Consider the following 21382-nt stretch of genomic DNA (forward strand, 5'->3'; position numbering starts at 1 on the left):
GAGCTCTGGATGGAGCTCTGGACTGAGCTCTGGATTCTCTTCTGGCTGTGCTGAACCCCACAGAGAGGTAGCATTTCATGGAGGCAGAGGCGGCCATGGAGACGCCGCGTACAAAAATGGCATTTGGGCATGGAATATCCGCAGGAACGGGATGGCAGCACAAGGCAGGTGTGGGCATCAGACCTGTCTGCAGGTGGGGTGTGTGTGTCCACATGCAGATAACATGTTATCAACGTGCAGGTAACGTTATCCATGTGCAGATAACGTCTATCCACGTGCAGATAACATGTATCCCCATGCTGATAAGGTGTTATCACACGCAGATAACGTGTATCCATTTTTAATCCACATACAAACCCCACATATCCCTATCCCCACGCAGACAGGCAGCTGCAGCAGTGCCCTGGCTGCATGTGGGTGACACGTGTGTCCCTACACTCCTGGGACATGTGTGTGTCACTGGCAGGGCCCTGTGTGATGGGCGATGCACTCGGTTAATGGCTGGCACTCCGTTAATGACTTGCACCCTCAGTTAATGACTGGCACTCCCTGGTGTAAGTTAATGACTTGCACCCTCAGTTAATGGCTGGCACTCCGTTAATGACTTGCACCCTCAGTTAATGGCTGGCACTCTGTTAATGACTGGCACCCAGTTAATGACTGCCCGGGCTCTTTCTAATCCCGCCGCTCTGTGCCTGGCTGGAGCCAGCGAGGAGAGCGGTGGCAGAGCGCCAGCAAGTCTGGGTCACATGGAGCGGCTCCAAACTCTTGCATAAGTCCCGTCTGAGAGTGGACCTGCTTGGTGGAGTCCTCTCCCTAGAGCAGAGGGAGTCCCAGGATGGGAGCACTGGGAATCTCAGTGCCCACCTTCCACCCGGCTGGAATTTGGCAGCTCCAGCAGGGCTGAGCCCTGCCCCGGGCCCAGCTCCCCATCCCGAGGAGGATCGGAGCTGGCACTTCCCTGCTGCTTTCCTGCTGAGGACCTCCGAGCATTTTACCACACTTGGAGAAGTGCAATGACCCCGGCGTTCCAGATAGGGCCAGATCCTTATGTAACACAGGGATAGGATTTCCAGAAAGCCAAGCAGGCGGTGTCAGAGCAAGGTCGCTGATCCCAGCTCTCCTCTCACTGCCCTGCCTCTGGCACGGGCTTCTTTTGCCCCTTTGCTGGCAAAATTAAAGATTTTGGAGAGGAGCGAGGGGGAATTCAGCCCTTTCCTCACCACGATTGCACTGCATAGATTTGACTGTGAAACAATTCTCGTGTTTTTGAAAGAAACCCTCCTCCCACACAGTGCTGGAGCGAACCCAAAGCCCCGTGAAGTCGCTGTACAAAGGGATGCAGGGTGTGCCCGGCCAGAGCACAGCAGGGCCGGGTGTGGAGCACCACGGAGAGCCTGCAAGAGGGAGCTGGTGGTTCAAAGGCAGGGAGGGAATGCCCCTGGCACCCAGGCTGGCACCGGGGTGCTGGCAGGGGGACAGAGACCCCGGGTCAGACCCCTCAGCTTGCAGGGTCACACTGGCAGTGTCAGTCTGGATTTCCCGCGTTGCTGGGGAGTGCCTTTGGATGGGGTCGGATGTGATTTGAACGGTGTGAGAACGGCATCTCCCCTCCTGGGGAGCTGAAATCGGACCCGCAGTCACTGGGGAGTGCAAAGAACGGCTCTTGGGGCGAGGTGAATCAACCCGAGCGAGCCAAGGGGGCTGCACTGAGCGCCCTGGGCCCCCTCCCAGCCCCGAGGGTGCCGGCAGGGAAGGGACAGGCAGAGCCCTTGGCATTGCACAGGGGGGGATTGGTGTCAGGGGCGAGCAGAGGGGTGGCAGGGCAGCCAGAGGGTGGCTGGGCAGGCAGGAACCATCCCAGGGCTGGAGGCTGCAGCGTTCTGGGAACAGGGATAACTCCGTGTTTCTAATTCTTCACTCGCCGTGGCCCCAGAGAGGCCACGCTTGGAGCAGCAAAGCAGATTATGGCTCAAGTTCTTGTTTTGTGTTCTGCAGACCTGTGACTTTAACCCCTTGCTCGCAGCTTGCAGATGCTCCTGGCAGCAAAAATGCTGATTTCTGTGGGTTTAACCCCTACAGCTGAGAAATGACTTCCCAGTGGAAGTCCTGTCGTGCTGGCAAGATGACTGCGGGAAGACTTCTGCCATCTGCAGCTCAGCATGTTTTCCACTTGGCAGCCCAGCCAAATGTTTTGTCGGGAATATCAGGACGTTCTCCTCCTGCTGGAAGCCGGGGAGGTCTCTCGGACAGCTTTGCATCCCCCACGTGCTCACCCCGTGCCGCGGGAGGAGCAGCCTGGTGGGGGGAGCGGGGCTGTTTATTCCGTCCTCAGGAACGTGCAGGAACCTGCCAGGAGCCGGGAGCAGGGAGCTGGGAGGTGGCTGAGCACGCACGGAACACCCACGGCCCCGGGGAGTGCAGCGGGCGAGACCCCCCCAGCCAGCAGCAAACACAGAAATGCATCACAAACTCTGAGGGACCTGCCCCTGCCGGGCCCTGGGGTGTGCAGAGAGGGGGGAGGAGGAGCAGGGATGCGGAGAGAATGAGAAGGCTTCAAACATGGCCCGGGCCAGGGAGGGATTGTCCCGCTCTGCTCTGCACTGGGGCAGCCTCACCTCCAGTGCTGGGGGCACTCTGGGCACCACAAGATCAGAAGGATCCAAAGCTGTTGGAGAGTGTCCAAAGGAGGGACACGGAGCTGGGGAAGGGTCTGAGGAGCGGCTGAGGGCACTTGGCTCGTTCAGCTGCAGCAGAGGAGACTGAGGGGAGGCTCCTGGGGGCTGCAGCTCCTCCCGAGGGGAGGCGGAGGGGCAGGGGGCTGAGCTCTGCTCTGGGACAGGGACAGGAGCCCAGGGAACGGCTGGAGCTGGGTCAGGGCTGGGCATGGAGCTCAGGGAAAGGTTTCTTCCCCCCGAGGCTGCTGGGCACTGCCCAGGCTCCCCAGGGAATGGGCCCGGCCCCGAGGCTGCCAGAGCTGCAGGAGCGTTTGGACAGCGCTCTCAGGGATGCCCAGGCTGGGCTTGTTGGGGTGTCTGTGCAGGGCCAGGGGCTGGACTGGATGATCCCTGAGGGTCGCTTCCAGCTCAGGATATTCCATGGTTCTATGCACAGATCTTTGATTCTGTGATTCTGGAGCCCCAGGAGCGGCTGAGGGAGCTGGGAAAGGGGCTCAGCCTGGAGCAAAGGAGGCTCAGGGGGGACCTTGTGGCTCTGCACAACTCCCTGACAGGAGGGGGCAGCGGGGGGGGGGGGGGGGGGGGTCGGGCTCTGCTCGCAGGGAACAGGGACAGGAGGAGAGGACACAGCTTCAAGTTGCCCCAGGAGATGTTCAGCTTGGATATGAGGAAAAATTCCTTCACTGGAAGGATGAAGGTCGATTCCAGCTGAGCGTTTACAGCCAAAACCTGAGGCCCTCCATGAAACAGTGACCGCAGGTGACAAGGGGGCTGTTGTGTCAGGTGACTTTGGGATCAGCATCCAGGAGCTACCTGCACTAAGGGGCTGTTCTGTGCCCTGGGGGGCAGCTGGGACCCCAGCAGGAGGAAAGAGCCCCCTGTGTGTGGCAGGGGACCTGTGTGGGTGGTAGGAAAGCCTGAAAACCCTGGTGCTGCTGCTGCCAAGTGCCCTCGCTGCACTGGCACAGCCCCTGGGCCACAGATCCCTGCAGTCCCTGCTGTGTTTAACTTGGATTCCATAGAAAATGAGGCCTGTGGAGCCAGCCCGGTGCTCACAGCTCTTCCCCCCAGAGATAAACTCTGACCTGGTGGAACAACTCCCAGCCTGGAGTGGCCGGAGGAGCAGAAATCCCTGTGGTGCTGTTTGTAGGGGCTGCCAGGGCTGCTGTGGGGCTGAGGTGCTGCTCAGCCCCTTGGGAGGCTCAGGGGGCACCCAGGGCCGAAAAGGGAGCAATCTGTGGGATGTGGCACCACGATAAGCCCGATAGCCCCAGTGTGGTTATGGGGTGGTAACAATTCCCTGTTTTACAGAAGGATAAAATAACCTCGAGGCTTTCATTCCTTAAAATAACACAGCCCAGAAATGCCTTTGAGCTGGTGCAGCTGTGGGGTCCTGCTCCCACTGCTTTCCCACTGTTCCCAGCGCTCCCACTGGGGTGCTGCTCTCACTTCTCCACTGCTCCCAGTTCTCCCAGTGCTCCCATGCCTGGAAGCTGTCAGTGGAAGGCCTGGCAGGGGGTGCACTGCAAGTATTCCCTCCCCCCCGGGCAAGCTGGAAGCAGAAATCTGTGTTTGTATTTATTTCTCCCTCAAAAAAAAAAAAAAAAAAAAATTTAAAAAGGGAAAAGGACACCTGAGCTCATAATTTGCAAAAGTTGGATGAGAAACCTGGAAGCCGCCGGGCCCTGCATCTTTAAAAGCAGTTAAATTCCTCTTCTCTGCACTAGGAGGCACCTTGAACCTTCCTCTTGGCCCCGAGCAGCGCCCATCTGCTTCCTATTACCTTCCCCTGGCGCTGCCTCTGGAGCCGGCCAGGCAGCCGAGCTTCCAGGGAATTCTGTCTGCAGCGCCGCGGCTGAAATGAGGAACAGTTGCCATCCGCCTCGCTCTTTCTTCTCTTCTCTTTGCGCTTCATTCCAGCTGGGATTTTACAGCCCCCCTCCTTCCCCAGCCCCCTCCCTCCCGCGGGCTTTTGGGGTGGCCGAGGTGACCCGGCCGCTGCGGTGGCACCGTCGCCTGCGTCCCTCGGGTTCACGCGGCCAAAGCCACCTTGGCACCGGGAGCCGGCAGCGTCAGCCCGAGCCGAGCCTGCCAAGGACAACGAATTCCTTGGGAAGGAGCAAATCGGAAGCGGCCCAAGCGAGGGAGGCACGAGACCGGAGAGGTCACCCCGTGTCCCCGAGCTGTCCCCGAGCTGTCCCCGAGCTCGCCCAGCCCGGCCCGTGGGACCCCCCTCCCGTGTCCCGCCGGGGCTCCGCGATCCTCGGGGTTGTCCGGCCGCGGAGCGAAGCTGCGGAGTGAGGTTATGGAAAAGTTGATAGGGATGGAAGCACCAGCGCTCCTCCGGCTCTCTGCTCCTTCCTCCGGCTGCTTCTCCTGCTGCTCGGGGTTTGGGAATGAAGCACCGCCGGGAAGGGGCCGTGTTTTCCCCGCTGCCTGCAGGGAGGGATCGCGGCCGGGCCCTTCCCCCGGCCCGGCCCGCAGGAATTTTGCAGCTGTAATTCCCGACTTGTGCTGCTCCGAACGCGCCTCCTTCCCCCAAGGTCAAGGCTGCGGGCTCCTGGCGCCGGCGGCTCCCGCTGTTCCGGGGGATGCTGAGCAGCCGGGAAGGGCACAGGGGACACGGGGGCACCGCCGAGGGTCATGGAGAGGCGGGGGGAGCACGGGAAGCAACGAGAGCCTGGAGGGAAAGGGTTCGACAGCTGGAAAACAAGGGAAATCAGCGCTGTGAAGCCCAGGAGAAAATACACTTGAACTGAGCTCCATGGGCTTTGGAGCCGTGACAGGATTTAAGAGCTGGAATCTCGAGCTTTAGGGAGATGCCGAAAAATGCTGACCTAGGAGAGGGCTTTGCTTTCAACTTCTGCCTTTTCCAGCCCAATTCCTGCAGCTGGGAGCGGGCACAGAGCAGCCCCCACCTACCACGACCCAGGGGTGGCACCACAGGTGACGCTGTCACCAGATCTCAGCATCCTCGTGTGGGGGTGCAACGGGGCAGAATTCCTGCCCCAAGCCTCTTCCCCCCACTCCCTGCTTCCCATTACCTGTCCCAGGGAAAAGGAGCAGCTCAAGGTGGGAGTTTTCCCCCTCCTCGGGCACTTTATTCTCAGGGCCACTCGCAGGATGCACAATTTTGGAGGCCACCATCATGCTGTGTCCGGGCTTTGCAGAGGAAAACCTGGCAAGTGGCCCCAGATGGGACCGGGGAGTCCAGGCCGAGGCCTCACCGAGGATCTTTGGCCATTATTAACTGTAAATGAGCAGTGAAAAATCCTAATCTTTAAGTTATGCAACTCCAAATTGTGTTTAAAGCTGCATGTTTCGTCTGCCACCATTTCTGCCTAGTAGGGAAAAAAATCATTGATTTAGGTTAATGGCTTTAAACTGAAGGAGGGGAGATTTAGATGAGATTTTAAGAAGAAATCCTTCCCTGTGAGGTTGCCCAGAGCAACTGTGGCTGCCCCTGGATCCCTGGAAGTGTCCGAGGCCCGGCTGGACAGGGCTTGGAGCAGCCTGGGATGGTGGAAAGTGTCCCTGCCCTTGTGGAATGAGATGAGCTTTAAGGTCCCTCCCAACCCAACCCATTCTGTGATTTCCATGATAAATTTGGGGCAGGAATGATCTCCTGGATTTGTCCCTCCCCTGTGCCACCTCTGGCCTGTGCTGGGTGTCACTCCGAGCCCCTGCAGCACAAATGGCACAGAAACGATGGGAAAACAGGAGCAGGAATTCACTTTCAGGGATTCAGATTCCCATAAGGACACGAAGGGGAGCACAGCAGATCCCAGGAGGACCCGGATCCCCTGCCCTGAGCTCTGCCCAGCCCAGCCTTGGCTGTTTAAACCACCCCAGAGCAGGGCAAGGCAGGGGTTAAGGATGTTATTCCAAGCGTTTCCTTACTGGGATGAGGACCACACACAGGCCCTGGCTGTTGACACCTTTGCAAAGAGCACCCTCCTCCCATCCCCAGCCTCTTCCCAGGCTTGGGAGCTCATCCTGCCTTTCTCAGGGAGCTCGTCTTGCCTTTCTCAGGGAGCTCATCCTGCCTTTCCCAGCCCTGCTCCAGCACCACTGCTGCAGATCTTTATCTGTCCCCTCTGCGGGGAGGTTTGTGTTTGGCTGCAGGGCTGCACCACTGCTGGGATATTTGGGATTCTCTGGGAGGTGAGGGATGTGCTGCACTCGTCCCATACTCACGGAATGGCTGGACAGGAACAAAACCCCACAGGTTTTGTGCAAGCCCCCAGCACGATGCGAGTTTGGTGTAATGGCCTCAGACTGAGTGGGAATTCTCTGCCAGCCAGGAATCTTTCACCGGAGCAATCAGCAAAGCGTTTTAAAGAACAAATGCCATTGGAATCTTGGGATCCATTTGTGGATGGGGTTGAGGGTGAGTTCCCTGAACGGGTCCTCTGTTTTCCATCACTTTTTTAGGCTCAGCCAGTACACTCAGAGCTCTCCCCTCAGTGCAGTGGCAGTCCTTGAAGTGTGTTTGAAATCCAGGGAAACCGCAGAGGGGATTTCTGGGTTGCTGCTCACCACCCCCCTGCCAAGGCTGTTATTTCCTGCTCTCTTTAAGGGATCGAGTAACCCAAGGCACTCTCGGGGCTGCGCTTCCTCGAGGATTCCCACTGATCCCGAGCTCCATTCCACAGGTACCTGATCGATCCCAGCTGGGAGAACCCCTGGCAGTGCAGTGTCTGCAGAGCAGGAGCCGATGGGGTTAATTCATGCTCAAATGTCTCCCATCCTTTCCTCCTCTTCTCCTTTCCTTCCATCCCACTCCTGCCTCCTCCAGGATCCAGCTTTCCTCATTCCCCTGCCCGCCTCGTGTCCTTCTCCTCCATCCCTTCACTCATCCCCGCCTTTCACCCGCAGGGGCAATGCCGGTGCCGGGGATGAGCCCGTGCTGACCACTCAGTGCTGGCCTGGCACTGCCCACACCCCACCAGCCTCGGGAGAGCACGGAGCGGCCGAGGATGCCTGCGGAGGGACCCGGGACTCCTCTCTGGACATAAGGGGTGGCCGAGGGAGAGACATGTGGGGACAGCGCCCTCCCAGCCGGCACAGATCTCCCTGCTCCGACGCGAGCGGCGCTGACCATGGCCACAGCTTGGAGGCTCCTCACCTGGATGGTCACCCTCGGCCTGGCTGTGGGCACCTTCCCTGGCTACTCCTTCCAGTCACAAGGTATGGGTGGGATGGGATGGGGTGGGGTGGGGTGGGATGGGATGGGATGGGATGGGATGGGGAGCTGGATCCATCCATGGACAGGGGAGTTGGATTCACTTCTGGGGAGGGGAGCTGGATCCACTTGTGGGGAGAAGAGCTTGATCCAGCCATGGGGAAAAGGAGCTGGACCCATCCATGGGGAGGAGAACTGGATTCCCCTGTGGGGAGAGGAACTGGATCCACCCTTGCTGGATCCACCCATGGGAAAGGGAGCTGGATCCACCGCATCGCTGCTGGCAGAACCCTAATGCTGGCCTGGGAGGGACTTTGGGAGCAGTGGAGACACCTCCAGCGCTAATCCTGCCCAGCTCCTCCCGCCCCCCTGGCCGGGGTTCTCTGCCAGCCCCCAAGGAATGGAGGTGTTTTGCTCTCAGGTGTTGCGCTCGGTGGCTTTTGGAGGAATTCAGAGCGGCGGGGTCAGTGCAAGGCCGGAGCTGTGTTGGGCTTGGGAAGGAAGGAGCTGTGGTGGCAGCAGGGGATGGGTCCGTTCTGGGGAGCAGCACATCCCCGGGAGAGCAGAGGCTGTGCTGGGAGGAGCACAGTGTGTGCCTGGTCCTGGGCATGTCCAGGGCTGGAGGACGGTGCTGGAGCACCCAGACCCTCTGCCCAGCTGAGCCCGGACAGGAACGTGCTGCGGGAGGAGCAGGGTTGGTTTGTTGGTTTGTACACGCGTTTTTTCAGTGTGTCTGTGCCCGTCTCGTGTGTCTGTGTCCGAAGGACTCGAGTTTACACAGAGTCGCACTCAGGACTGCGAGGACAGGGGAATGTGGGTCTCTTGTCCAGAGCTTTGTGCTTTTGCACCTGATTTTATTCCAGGTTAGGAGCGAAGGGGCCGCAAAATGGGGGGGAGGGGGGAGCCTTGAGCCCAACCTGGAGTACAAACCACCCTCACAGACAACAAAGGGGAGTTAAACTGATCAATGGCAATATTTGTAGGATTATTCCTTAAGAAGCAGCGTGAACTCTGCCACCAGGCACCAGAGAGAGGTGCGAGGAGCGAGCCCGGGAGCAGGGGATTTATCCATGCAAGCTGTTCAAACCTTGGCAGTGTCACACAGCCACAACCCTGCACCCCTCGCGTGCCCAGATCAGCCCTGGCAGGGCCACAGCCGGTGGCATTCCTGGGCTGGTGAGCGGCCGTGGTGCCCAGGGCCATGAGCTGGCTGCAGAAGCAGAGCTGGGAACAGGGACAAACGCAGCCAGAGCCCCTCAGCATCCTGGGCAGGCAGCACCAGGAGAGCAGCCAGCCCCAGCTGGGAGCTGGGAACGTTCTCCAGGCAGGTCGGGATCTGAAGGACTCCCAGTTCCTGCTGCTGCTCTCCACAGGCTCTGGCAGTGCCTGCGGGGCTGCTCTGGGCCTCCCGTGCCCATCAGTTCACGCTCTGCTCCATGTGCAGCCCCACCGGGACGCGCTGTGGGATCGGCCCCATCCCAGCTCCCAGCACCGGGACCCCCCTCTCCATGGGGTGACACAGCTCCATTAAACCCGGGATTAACAGGGATTAACCTGTGCTCCCCTAGAGCAGGCCCTGAGCAGCTCTGGGGATGGGGCCCAGCCCGTGGAGTTCTTGGGATGTGGTGCCATGGGGTGGATGTGGTGTGCTGGGAGCACCCATCCCATGCCAGGGCTGCAGCCTGTCCCTGCCCAGTGCCTGTCCCTGCCCAATCCCTGTCCCCTCCCCAATCCCTGTCCCTGCCCAGTGCCTGTCCCTGCCCAGTCCCTGTCCCCCCACCCGGTCCCTGTCCGGTCCCTGTCCCAGTCCCTGCCCAGTCCCTGTCCCCTGCCCAGTGCCTGTCCCTGCCCAGTCCCTGTCCCCCACCCGGTCCCTGTCCCTGCCCAGTCCCTGCTGCCCCAGGGGCCCCTCTTGCTGGCAGAGCGCTGGTTTTGGCGTCAGGCTGTTGATGTCACCCAACGCCTCTCCCGGCTGCTGGGACAGTTCTTAATCCCCGCAACGCCCTCTGGAGAGGGTGAGGCGCTGTTATCTCCTGGGAGCAGCTGGAGAGCGAAGGGCAGTGTTATCCCCGACCCCAGGGACTGGCCGCAGGCTGCTCTGGAGCAGGATTCCCGTGCCCCACGTGCACCACTCCACATCAGCGTGTTTGGTTTGTGCAGGAGGGAGATTAAGGTGTCAGCCCTGAGCTCTAATTTATCTTCGTGGGGAGCAGCAGCCTGGTGCTGAAGGGCTGTCCAAGGCAGCAGAGAGGTTCAGAGGTAGCCTGGACACTCAGGGTGCAGCTCGTAACAGCTCAGGGAGCAGCTGGAATCGTTGGAACAACTTTCCCAGAGGAGCTGTGGCTGCTCCATCCCTGGCAGTGCCCAAGGCCAGGCTGGACGTTGGGGCTTGGAGCAGCCTGGGACAGTGGAAGGTGTCCCTGCCATGGCAGGGGTGGGACTCGATGAGCTTTAAGGTCCCTTCCAACCCAAACCATTGCAGGATTCTGGGAGCTGACCGAGGATTCAGCTCATGCTCACAGTGCTGGGTGGGTTTTAATCCAAAGGGAATTCCTGCAGGACCTTGGTGTAACTGTGGGGACGGATCAGACATTCCCATTTCACAGAGCATCGGGTGGGGCTCATCCCGCTGTTCCCAGCTCACGGGTGAACAAAGGGCCCCTGGAGGATGCAGTGAGGCTGCCACGGTGCCAGGGCAGCCTGGACCAGGGGATCCCAGAGCACCTCCACAGCCATCCCTCGGGAATCCTGTCTGGGCTGCAGCTCGGGCTCTGCCAGCCCCTCACTCCCTTTGGTGCCAGCACCACAGCCTGCTTCTGCTTCCTTCCCGTGCTCCGAGCAGCTCATGAGAGAGGAACAAACCCTCCCTCCTCCATTTCCCCTTCTCTCTCCCCTTTTTGCTCAGCTCCCCCTCTGCTCCTTTCCCTCCCTGTGCCATCCCTGCTCCATTGCCACCGGCAGTGGGACCCTGGGGTGCCGCTCTCCCCAGACCACCCCTCCTCCTTCCCAGCTTTCCCCCCTGCTCTCTCCCTGTGCTCCCCCGGGGGTACCCAGCATCCTGCCCAGCCACGAGCGGGCTTCTCTGGAGAAAGGCTTTTTATGGCCTCCCTTCCCAGTGGTCTGACAGGGCTCTGGCAACGCCAGGGCTTATCTGCAGCGCAGACCCTGCTGGGCAGAGCCCGGGCCAGGAGCTGCTCATGGAGTGGGAAGTGCCTGAGGGGCAGAGGGCACAGGAGGGAAGGGCTGTGGGCTGGAATAGGGGGAGCATGAGCAAGGCAGGGGTGAGGAAATGCGGGGATTGGGAATATGTGGGATGTTGGGAGGATCATGCGGGGTTAGGGAGGGAGAGATCCAAATTTCTTGGAGCCTGGACTGATCTTTTAGGGCAGAGGAAGGAGGCACCTGTGGCACTGGACAGTCTCCCTTTGTTGTCCACATGACACGAGGCTGTCAGCAGAGCCGTCACACGTGTGACGCTGGATATTGGGAATGTCACATTGAGGTGGGATATTGGGAAAGAATATCCCACCTGGGAGGCTGGGATGGAATTCCCAGAGCAGCTGGGGCTGCCCCTGGATCCCTGGCAGTGTCCAAGACTAGGCTGGATGGGGCTTGGAGCAGCCTGGGACAGTGGAAGGTGTCCCTGCCCACAGCTGAGGTGGAATTGGATGAACTCTAAAAGTCCCTTCCCACCCAAACCATTCCATGATTCTATTCCATGATTATTTTTTCCATGTGTGGCATTCCCACTCCACAGCACCACTTCCCAAACCATTTTGGTGATGCAGGGCACTGCTCTTGGGCTCTTCCCGTGCCTCAGTGTCCAGAGGGACATCCCTGAGGAGATGCAGTGCCCACCCTACACCAGCACCAGGTTCTCACACACCACCTCACCCTCAGGCTCTGGACACGTTTTTCCTTCTGGAAGCGCTGTTCAGGTCAGGATAGAGCCTCCAGCCCAGAGTCCCAGGCCCTTTGTAGCCCCAGCAAGCACAAACCACCCTCTGATTCACTCTTTTCCAAGCCCACATGGACTGCAGAGAGGCAAAAAGGAAAACAAAACACTTCCGACAGCAAATTTTTCCAAGCCTGAAGTCATTTCTAAGTGCAAAAAGTCGCCCTTGTTTGCCCGGCCCCATCACAGGGAGGTGCTGGGATGCAGGGAAACTGGAAGTTAAAAACCTAATCATTAATTCTGGCAAGGCAGAGGAGCCAGGAGTGTTTATGGTCAGCAAAGATGGGAGCTCACCCCTAACCCCAGAGGGTGGAAGGGCTGCCCCGTTCCTGGTGGCCGAGGAAAGCACTCTGTCAGGCTCCCCCACTGGAAAACAGAGGGAAAGGAAACTCGGCAGTGCTGCCCTGTGGTGAGGGTGCAGTTTGGAGCTGGCCGAGTTTCTGATGGCCGGGAAGGCTTTGCAGGTGGGGGCTGTGGAGCCAGGCAAAGTTCCCCGGAACAGCCCAGCCCCTCCTGTTTTCTCGGGAAACAACAACAAATGGGATGCAAAAAGCACAGGAAGACTTTTCCAGAGGGAAGAGAGGGAAAATCCCCTCCCATGAGGGCTCAGGAGGCTCAAACCCTCCAGGCACAAGGGGTTCAGGAGGAGCTCCAGCAGACAGATATTTCCCATCTTCAGCCCCAGCCTCTGGGGCTGAGGGCTGTCAGACACAGCCAGAGCTCTGCTCAGATCCAATCTGGCAGCCCCTGGGACATTTTCCTTTGAAAAGGAGGAGTTTTTGCCAAAAGGAGGGTGCCAGTTTGTTGGACAGCCGGCGGAGGGGCTGGGGACAGTGCCCTCGTCACAGCCTGGGTGGCACCGCACACGAGCAGAGCTCAAGGGAGCTCCCCACAGGAGCTGCTGAGCCAGGCTGAGCTGATAAAAACCCATCCAGGGAGCTGGGAGGGCAGGATGGGGTCACAGACATCTGTGACTGGGGATTTGGGGTGTCTGACTTCCACTCTTGCTCATTTTCAGCATGGCTTGGGGAATTCTGGTTGCCCTCTCTCCTAATTTGGTTGGCATTTCAGTGACTTTGTGCCCCTGTGGCCCCTGCAGCTCTGATGGGGGGGTTGGGGTGGTGCTGGTTTTGTGTTCTCAGAGTCAGCAGCTGCAGATGTCCCAAGGAACCCACAGGAGACTTTTCTCCTGAGCCACTGTCACCCCAAGGCTCCTTCTGCCTCCTGTTGAAGAGCCCTCATTGCTGGGTCTGTTCCTGGAAGGATCTGGGTCCAGATAACCCCCCAAAGCTCAGAGCTGGACTCTGCACAACCTGGATTCCCTCTGCCCAGTGGAGATGGAAGGATTTGGGATAGTCCAGGTCCAGAGCCACAGTCGGGGTGTCCTGAAAGGCCCTTTGGGCCAGGCTGCTCCTCTCCACCACCCGCAGAGGAAAAAGTCGCATTCCAAAAACTGCTATCCCAAGGCTCTGTAGGCTGCAGGGTTGGGGAATATCCCAAGGATCCTTCAGGCTGGGCAGAGCCTTGAGATGCCAATTTTTGGAATGCTGTGGCAGGACCCTGCGCTGGCTGTGGCCGTGCTCGGGCTGGCATTGCTGGGTGTCCAACTCCCTCAGCGGGCTGCCATCCCCACGTGCATCATTCCCATGCATGTCCTTCCCTCCCCAGAGGAATTCCTCTCCAGCCTGGATCACTATGAGATCGCCTTCCCCATCCAAGTGGACCAGAACGGGGACTTCCTCACCTTCGACATGCGCCGGCAGCTGAAGCCGCGGCCCCGGCGCTCCCTGCCCTACGAGCCCTCGGAGCAGCAGGTCTTCTACAAAGTCTCTGCCCACCACACCCAGTTCCTGCTCAACCTGACCCTGCACTCCAACCTGCTGGCCGAGCACTTCACTGTGGAGTACTGGAAGCGGGATGGCATGGACTGGCAGCACGACTTCCATGAGGACTGCCACTACGCCGGCCACCTGCAGGACCAGTACCTCAGCTCCAAGGTGGCCATCAGCAACTGCAACGGCCTGGTGAGTCCGGCTTTGGCCAGCCAGGGGTGATGCCAACAGCTTTGGTCCTCCAGCAGGTGGATCTGTGAGGTGGGAAAAGCTTGGGATTGGTGGCAAGCGGGAATATCCCACACTGGCATCACAATCGGCGGAGGGTGCGGACATCCCCCGTCACGTCCGTGGGGCTTCCTGATCCCTGGGTCGCTGCTAGTCCAGTTTCTGGGCCTTTTCCCATTGGTTTTGATTGGAATGGGATAATCCTGGCTCTCTGGGGTTACCCAGACCTGGCTCTCACCAAGTTCTTCCAACAGCAACGGCAAAAATTGTTTTGCGTGTGCTGCTGCGGGCGGGGAGGGATTTCCCAGCGCCGCTGGAATGTCAGGAGTGCATCCAGATCCCTCCAACTGCAGATGCATTCCTGGGGTTCCCAGTCGCTTCTGCCCATGTTTTAGGAGCTAAAAAATTGTCGCTTCTGAGGGGAAAAAACTGAAATAATCAGTTTTTCCATATGAAAAAGGGAACGTCAAGACAGGGCAAGGTGGCATTTCCTCAAAACCAGCAAGGCTGTGGGAAGGAGGGTGGGAATGGTTGATTTTCCAAGTCCTGACAGCTCAGACTGAACGTCCTGGTCCTAAATATCAGCAGGGAATCTTAGTGGTGGACATGAGTGTAAGAACAGCTGAGCTCTGGGCCAGGTTGCTTGGAGAGAGTGAGGTCTTGGGAGATCTTTAGGAACAGGCCAGACAAAAGGCTCTCAAAACCCCTCCAGGTATGATTCATTAGCTCTCCCAGCCCTGGGAATAGACTGAGGACTTCCATCCCTATTTTTCTGTGATTTTCTGATATTTCTGGCTCACACAGCACATTTCCTGAGCTGCCAGATGGAGAGATGGAGCAAACAAACCCCGTGAGTGAATCCCAAGGCTCATGGCTCCCTTGGAGGGGTAGAAAAAGTCTCTCCAGGCCAGGTTCACATTTCTGCTGCAGCCCCACCTCCTTGCAGCATTCTGGCAGTGAGGAAGAGCTTCCAAACGGGAATGAATTCCCATTTGATTTATTACTGAGTGACCCTGCCAGAACAGTGCTGTGGGTTATTAACAGAAATGAGAATCTGACTCATTATATCGCAGAGTCTAAAGTTTCCAGCTCACAGCCAACACTCCGAGCCGCACCAACTCCCGCTTCCCGAGCCCTTTGTTTGGACGTGGGAACTCTGCTCCAGTCCCAAGGAATTTCGTGGTGCACCCAGAGGGTGAGCTGGGTGCTGCTGGCAGTGAGAGGGATCTGGCATCGCCCACCCCACAGGGCAGCAAGGCCGGGGCAAGCACTTGGAACTGGGAGAATTCAGTCCCCAGGCTGTGCTTAGCTCTGGAGAGGCACCAAGAGCTGTCTGGAGGAAAATGCAGCCAGGCACAGAGAGGGACAGGGGGTCATCCAACAACCTCTCCTCTGCCTGAACTCTGTCCTTCTGCCCTCCGGAGTTACGGACACGGCGAGGATGGGGGAGGAGAACTTTGGGCTCAGTCAGGATGAGTGGGGTCAGGAATTTGGGCAAGAGGAGTCTGGAATGTTTTTAGCTGGTAGAGAGAGGGCTGGACTTGCCGTGGGAGATGTTGTGCAGCTCTCTGGGTGACCAGTAACCCTGATCCTCTCGTGCCCACCCTCATCCCCAGCAGGCTCCGCTCCAGGAGGGCAGCACCCACTTTGCAGGGGACAGAAGGGGGTCCCCAGGTGCTGGGTCCTGCTGAGGGGGCACCGCACTGACCCGGCTTTGCACGGGTGATGCTGCCCGGGCACTCGGGCACTGTGGTGGTGACCGGGCACAAACTGGGACCCAGTGCTGGGTACGGGGTGAGCTGAGCACGAGGAGGAGGGAGAGGGGTTGTGTCCAACAGCAGTAGCAGTTCCAGGCCATCCTCCTGTCCTCCAGCTCCCACATCCCTTAGGAATTCCTGTGCCTGCAAGCACAGAATTTGGGTTTAAACCACTTTGGTTTTGAACACTCCCAACACAACTCTCACAGTGCATCAGCTTTGGATGCCAATACCTGGACACGCCCCCAGTGACTCCTCTTCCCAATTTCTGGACACTCAACCATTGACTCATCTTCCCAATACCTGGACACTCTCCCATGGACTCCTCTTCCCAGCCACAGGCACTGTCACCCCGGCCCGAGGGCAGGCAGGGAGCAGGGCTCACCCCACACATCTCCCACACCCTGCTGAGCTTCAGGCTCAGCCAGGAGAAAGTCACCCAGTTCCCAGAGCCACAGAACCACAGAATATCCTGAGCTGGAAAGGACCCATGAGGAAATCAAAGTCCCTCCTGGTCCTGCACGGGACAGCCCCGACCCCACCACATGGCCTCTGTTGGAAGCAAAGGGTGCCATGGTCCGTTCTCAAAAATATTCCATGTTTTGAGCTGCCAGAAAGGCCAAGCAGCTGGGAGCCTCCAGGGAGCAGCTTTGCCTCAGCTGGAATCCCTGTGTTTCATCCCAAGAGATCCCAAGGATCCAGTCACAGCCAGGAGAAAACACTAAGCAGAGAAGGGATGTTCTTTCCCCTTTTGTGGCAGAGGAACAGCTGAAAGGCCAGGTCCTCATCAGAGCATCCCAGAATGGTTTGGGATGGAAGGGACCTTAAATTCCATCTCGTTCCACCCCCTGCCATGGGCAGGGACACCTTCCACTGTCCCAGGCTGCTCCAAGTCCCAATGTCCAGCCTGGCCTTGGACACTGGCAGGGATCCAGGGGCAGCTTTCCTGGTTAGTCCCCTGAGCCCAGCATGGACAGGAGTGCCCAGAGGGACCCAGATGAGGAGGAATGGACCCAGGTGGCCCCGCTGCCACATGGCTCTTCCAGGAGCTGGGAGAGCTGGCCCAGGCCAGGCTGTGGTGTGAGCTGACAGTGCAAACCCTCCCCGCTCTGCAGCTGACCTGCGTGAATCACACACAGGACATCCAGCCCAGCTCCCCCACAAACCACAGGGCTCTCTCAGGACCTCTCCCCACCCCCTTCACCAGCCCTGTGTCACATCCAGCGCCCGGCCCTCAGAGCTCAGCCCTTGGGGTCAGCGATGGGACAATGTTCAGGCTCCTGTGACATCCCAGCCTCGCTGCTGGAAGGTGCCAGGCAGGCGTGGAGCCTCTGCAGAGGCTGGGGTGAGCACAACCCTTTTCCAGCAGGATGGGTTTGGGGCAGGACGTGCTCTCCCCTCCGGTGCTCTCCCCCATCCTTCTCACCTCCTTCCCCCCATCCCACAAAGCCTTTCCAGCTGGCTCTGCCGGCACTCGGCTCCCGCCGGAGCCCGGCCAGGGTAACCTCACAGTACCTCGCTTGTGTTGGAAAAGGTGGAGCCGAGCCAAGAGCAGCAGAGCCCGGGCAGGAGGAAATCCCCCGGCACTGGGGGCCGGGATTCGCCGCGCACACACTGCCCCGATTGAGCTCCGGCCGGGGAGGGGACGGCGACAGCCCCGGCAGGGAGGGACTGAGCCCCCCGAGAGGCTCCCCCACCCACAGCCGGCGGTGAGGCTGCTCCAGGTGGTGCTTCCATGGAAGGGATTGAATTCCCTACTCCCATCCTGGCAGAGCAGGGCTCCCATCCCTCGGGCACAGCAGGAGCTGGAAAAGCGCAGTCCCTTCCAAAGGACACCCCTGGAGGCAGGGCAGGGGTGTCTCTGCACCCAGAGCTGCGTTTGCACCCAGGGAGGGGGGTGACAGCCGGGACTTTTGTCTCTTGGACTTTTGGGATCATGTTTGAGCCATGCTGGGCACATTCCTGTGCCTTGTCACTTGCTGGTGAAGTTCAGCTGAAGGGACACCACATTCCTTGGAGAATTCAATTCCTCAGTGCCAGGAATTGGGATTGTCTTGGGCTACCAGAAGCTTTTTGGGTTGCTCAGACCTTTCAGGCAGAGGGTGGAGAGGAGAGACCTTGCAAGTCCCTGGTGGGTTTGGTGATCATCCCACCGGGATCTGCTGCTCCTGGCTGTCACTGCCTCGTGTGGGTCCACTCTGAGAGCAAAGCCTGGGCTCGCAGAGATTGAGTCAAAGAATCAAAAACTAAAATAAGGCAGCAAACCCCAGCTCATCTCACTGACGTGGCCAATCCGAGGTGTACGAGGGGCTGGGATGCCCCATCCAGGCTCCAGAGAAGGGGTTTGGCTCTGCTGGTGGCCTCTGCTTAATCAGCCTTCAGATTTTGAACATTTGGGGTGTTTCCCAAAGCCTCTGGGTATCCACCCCTCTCTGCAGCTCCGAGTTCCCAGCTGGTGACGATGGTGCTGAGCTGCTTGGGAGGGTTTTTTGGGGAGGCCGAGCTCGGAGCTGCAGTGTTTGAGCGGGCGGTGTTTGGGATCCCACAGGGATCCCGCTGAGACCGAGTGGGTGGAATAGGAAACAACTCATTCATAACTCAGACCGTGATTTCCAGAGGACTTCAGTGAACACAGATGTCCCAAGGCATCCACCACCATCTGGCTGGGCTTCCTCTGCTCTGTGGGTTCCTGCAGCTCAGTGTTTGTGCAGGATTCCTCCACAACTTTTGTCAGTCCCCAGAAAGTCGGGGCCAATCAGCAAAAACCTCACTGCGAGCAGCCACCTTTGTCCCACAACTCTCTCCTCACCTCGGTTATTGCCTCCCCTCTGTTCCCTCCTGCAGCACGGGGTGATCGTGGCGGACGAGGAGGAATATTTCATCGAGCCCCTGAGCCCTGGAGCCAACGTCAGCGCGGGGGGAGAGGGCAAGGGCAGCCCCCACGTCGTGTACAAGCGCTCGTCCCTGCAGTACCCGCACATGGACGCAGCCTGCGGAGTGCTGGGTAGGTGCTCTGTCGTCATCCGCTCGTTAAAGTCCTGAGAAACGCCTCTGCCCGAATTAAGGTGCAGACGACACCATCTGCCAGTGGCAGCAGCGTGGGTTTTATTTGATAGTAAATATGAGAGAGAGAGAGAGGAAGAAAGAAATAGAAAATAGACGTGTGGGACAGAAAGAGAGTGACAGGGACAGGATAAGGTAAATATCACCATTCCATGGATCCCAAGGGTGTTTTGTTGATCCTCTCCAGCTGGTCTTGGTGGTGAAGGTCCCCCCAAAAAGCACAGAATCCCGTGGGTTAATAGAGCTGAAGCCGGGTAGGAAAATCCAGGCACCTCCCTGGGGGGGGGTTTGGCATTTTCTCTTACAACAGAGCCTGGGTTTGTTGCATCACGTGCAGCCCTGCGCTGCAAGGCCTCAGGAATGACTCGGGGGGGCAACTTGGGGGGGTCTTTGATGGATTCTGACATCCCCTCAGCTGCCTCTCCCCTGAATGTCCCGTGGGTGTGGTGTGTGGGGTTGGGGGCTCCGCAGCTGGGCCGGTTTGTGTAAGGGAGGACGGGTGCTCAGTGCCTCTGAGCAGAGGTTACACCCCAAACCTCCTCCCCACCCTCATTTCGGGGATGGGGGGGAGTAAACCTGGCTTCTGCACCCCAAACCCAGCCAGGGAGGATTCTCTGCTGCCTTTGGCTTTCTTGTGGATGCATTCCTCTCCCTCAGCCTTGTTTGTTTTTCCCTAGGCCAGGATGATTGAACAATAGCGTTATCTAGGTGGTTTAACTTACAGTCCAAAGTCCCAGTCAGGCACCTTCAGGGAGGCTTCTTTGGTTGTAGCCTCTTTATATTTTGTGATAATGGCCAAAACTCTTTCATATCAATGTTTGAGGCGTGAACTGTTTCAGTCTCTGACACGCTCCCACCACCTCCTCCTCCTCAATCCAGCCCGAAACAGGCTGGGAAAATCCTGCCAGAACAGGTCCACCCTGCTCCACGTGGCACAGAACCAAATTTATCTCCCAAATTCCAGATTTTTCTGTGTTACTTTTACCCATTTCTGGTGGCCTGGGCTCTGGGAAGCTCCCATCCTCTCCTCCCCACAGCAGGGCTTTAAAATTTGTAAATAGAGCATGGAACAGAAGAGGAAAAAAACACCTCTTGTTTTTCTTCAGAAGAATCCTCCCGGATTTGGCCAATTTGCAGAGCGTTGGGAAATCGCAGCTCACGTGTGCTCAGCACAGCCTCAGCTTTGGGGTTTGGTCACTGCAGGTCGTGTCCATGTTGGGATAACTCTGCTGCTGATGGGGACCAGCTGGAAAAGGGCCTTGGAGGGTGGGATGTGGAGCCTGGTCCGTCACAGGGGGCTCTGGGGGATGTTTAGTGAGGATGGTGACCGCACATCGACCCCATTTCTGCACCTCCAGGGCTTTGACCTCCAAAACACCCACAAAGGCCTGCCCTGGCCTCTCCCCGTGTGCCCTTCTGGTCGTTGCCCGTCCCACCAGTCTGTCCCAGAGCCTGGCTGGAATCCCTGGCCCTTGTGAACAAGCAAAGTTTCGCCATCTGCCCAAAAGGCTGTGAGCCCAGAGGATGCCACTCCCTCGGCCCAGAGAGGCTCCCTGAGGCTGAGGGCAAATGCCAGCCCTGCAGCAGGGCCCAGGGGCTTTTCGTGGGTCAGTTTGTGGGGACAGAGCAGAGCTGGCCCTGCTGCTCCTGCTTGGGTGTCCCTGCAGGATGTCCATCACTGCCCCAGCGGTGACACTTGAGCAGATGAGGTGTCACTGCTGGAAGGGATGGAGCCTCTGGGGACACCAGGGCACTGTCACCTTCTCTGAGTGTCCCCAGACTCACCAGCACCTCTGGAGCCGCCCCGTGCTTCCCTGGCCTGCTGCCTGTCCCAGCTCCCAAAGCCATGCTGCATGAAGCTCCAGCAGACTCCCCTCCTGCTGACTCTCTGCCACATTCCCCAGCTTCCAGAAATAATTTAGCCCGCTCCTGATTGCTTCTTGGAAAGCAGAGATGAGCAGTGGGAGCCACGGGCCAAGGGAGTTTAGAGCAACCACAGTGCAACGGCCCCAGCAAGGCCACCCCATCCCCTTGTCCTGCAGGCTGGACCTGTCCTGTCCTGTCCTGTCCTGTCCTGCCCAGCACTCCTGGTCCCTGAACACCCCCAGGAGCTCCCCTGGATCAGCTGGAGGAGCTGGAGCTGGGAGGTTGTGGGGCTGCCTGGGGTGTGCCCGTGTTCCCAGCCTCGCTGGGTGTTTGATGATCCAGCCTCAGAGCAGGGGAAAGGATCCAGCTGGATCTGCTGGCAGGGCAGGAGCGGGGCTGGGGCCTCCCAGGCACCTCCCCTACCCTGTGGTGGTCTCCAGGAGGAGAATTTGGAGCCGATGGCCCTGCTGGGGACATCCCCAGGCTCAGGTCAGCGGTGCTGGAAGCAAAGTCCTACAGAGCTGCTGCTGCTGCTGTGGAGGCTGCAGCCCTTTCTGTGGTGGAAAGGTCAGGTCCTAAATCCAGGTCCTGGCAGGAAAAGGGAAGAGGAGAGGGTCTGCAAGGGCTTCATTTTCAGGTTATGGCTGTGCAGTCTCTAAACGCAGCCTGGGGCAGAGGTGAGGGCAGGGCTGTGCAGCCTGGAGGGGTTTGGGGCTGTGGTGGGATGGGCACAGAGCTGTTTGGCAGGAGGGGACAGGAGGGCAGGTGAGATACCAGCAGGAGCCTGGGGACAGCCCTGGACTGCCTTTGGGACATTT

At 58.8% G+C, this 21382-nt stretch overlaps 1 protein-coding gene across 1 annotated transcript in view; it reads left to right on the top strand.

Annotated features, from left to right (window-relative positions):
- ADAMTS10 (ADAM metallopeptidase with thrombospondin type 1 motif 10) overlaps positions 1-21382 on the top strand; it is a 63152-nt gene that overhangs the window by 5000 nt on the left and 36770 nt on the right. Inside the window, exons 2-4 of the mRNA XM_039566111.1 lie at positions 7557-7868; positions 13487-13842; positions 18480-18639. Of these exons, the coding sequence (XP_039422045.1) occupies positions 7781-7868; positions 13487-13842; positions 18480-18639 (604 nt within the window). The 5' untranslated portion in view covers positions 7557-7780. The remainder of the gene's footprint in view (positions 1-7556; positions 7869-13486; positions 13843-18479; positions 18640-21382) is intronic.

This window comes from Corvus cornix, chromosome 28 (assembly GCF_000738735.6).
Source record: "Corvus cornix cornix isolate S_Up_H32 chromosome 28, ASM73873v5, whole genome shotgun sequence".
Classification (NCBI taxonomy): Eukaryota; Metazoa; Chordata; class Aves; order Passeriformes; family Corvidae; genus Corvus; species Corvus cornix.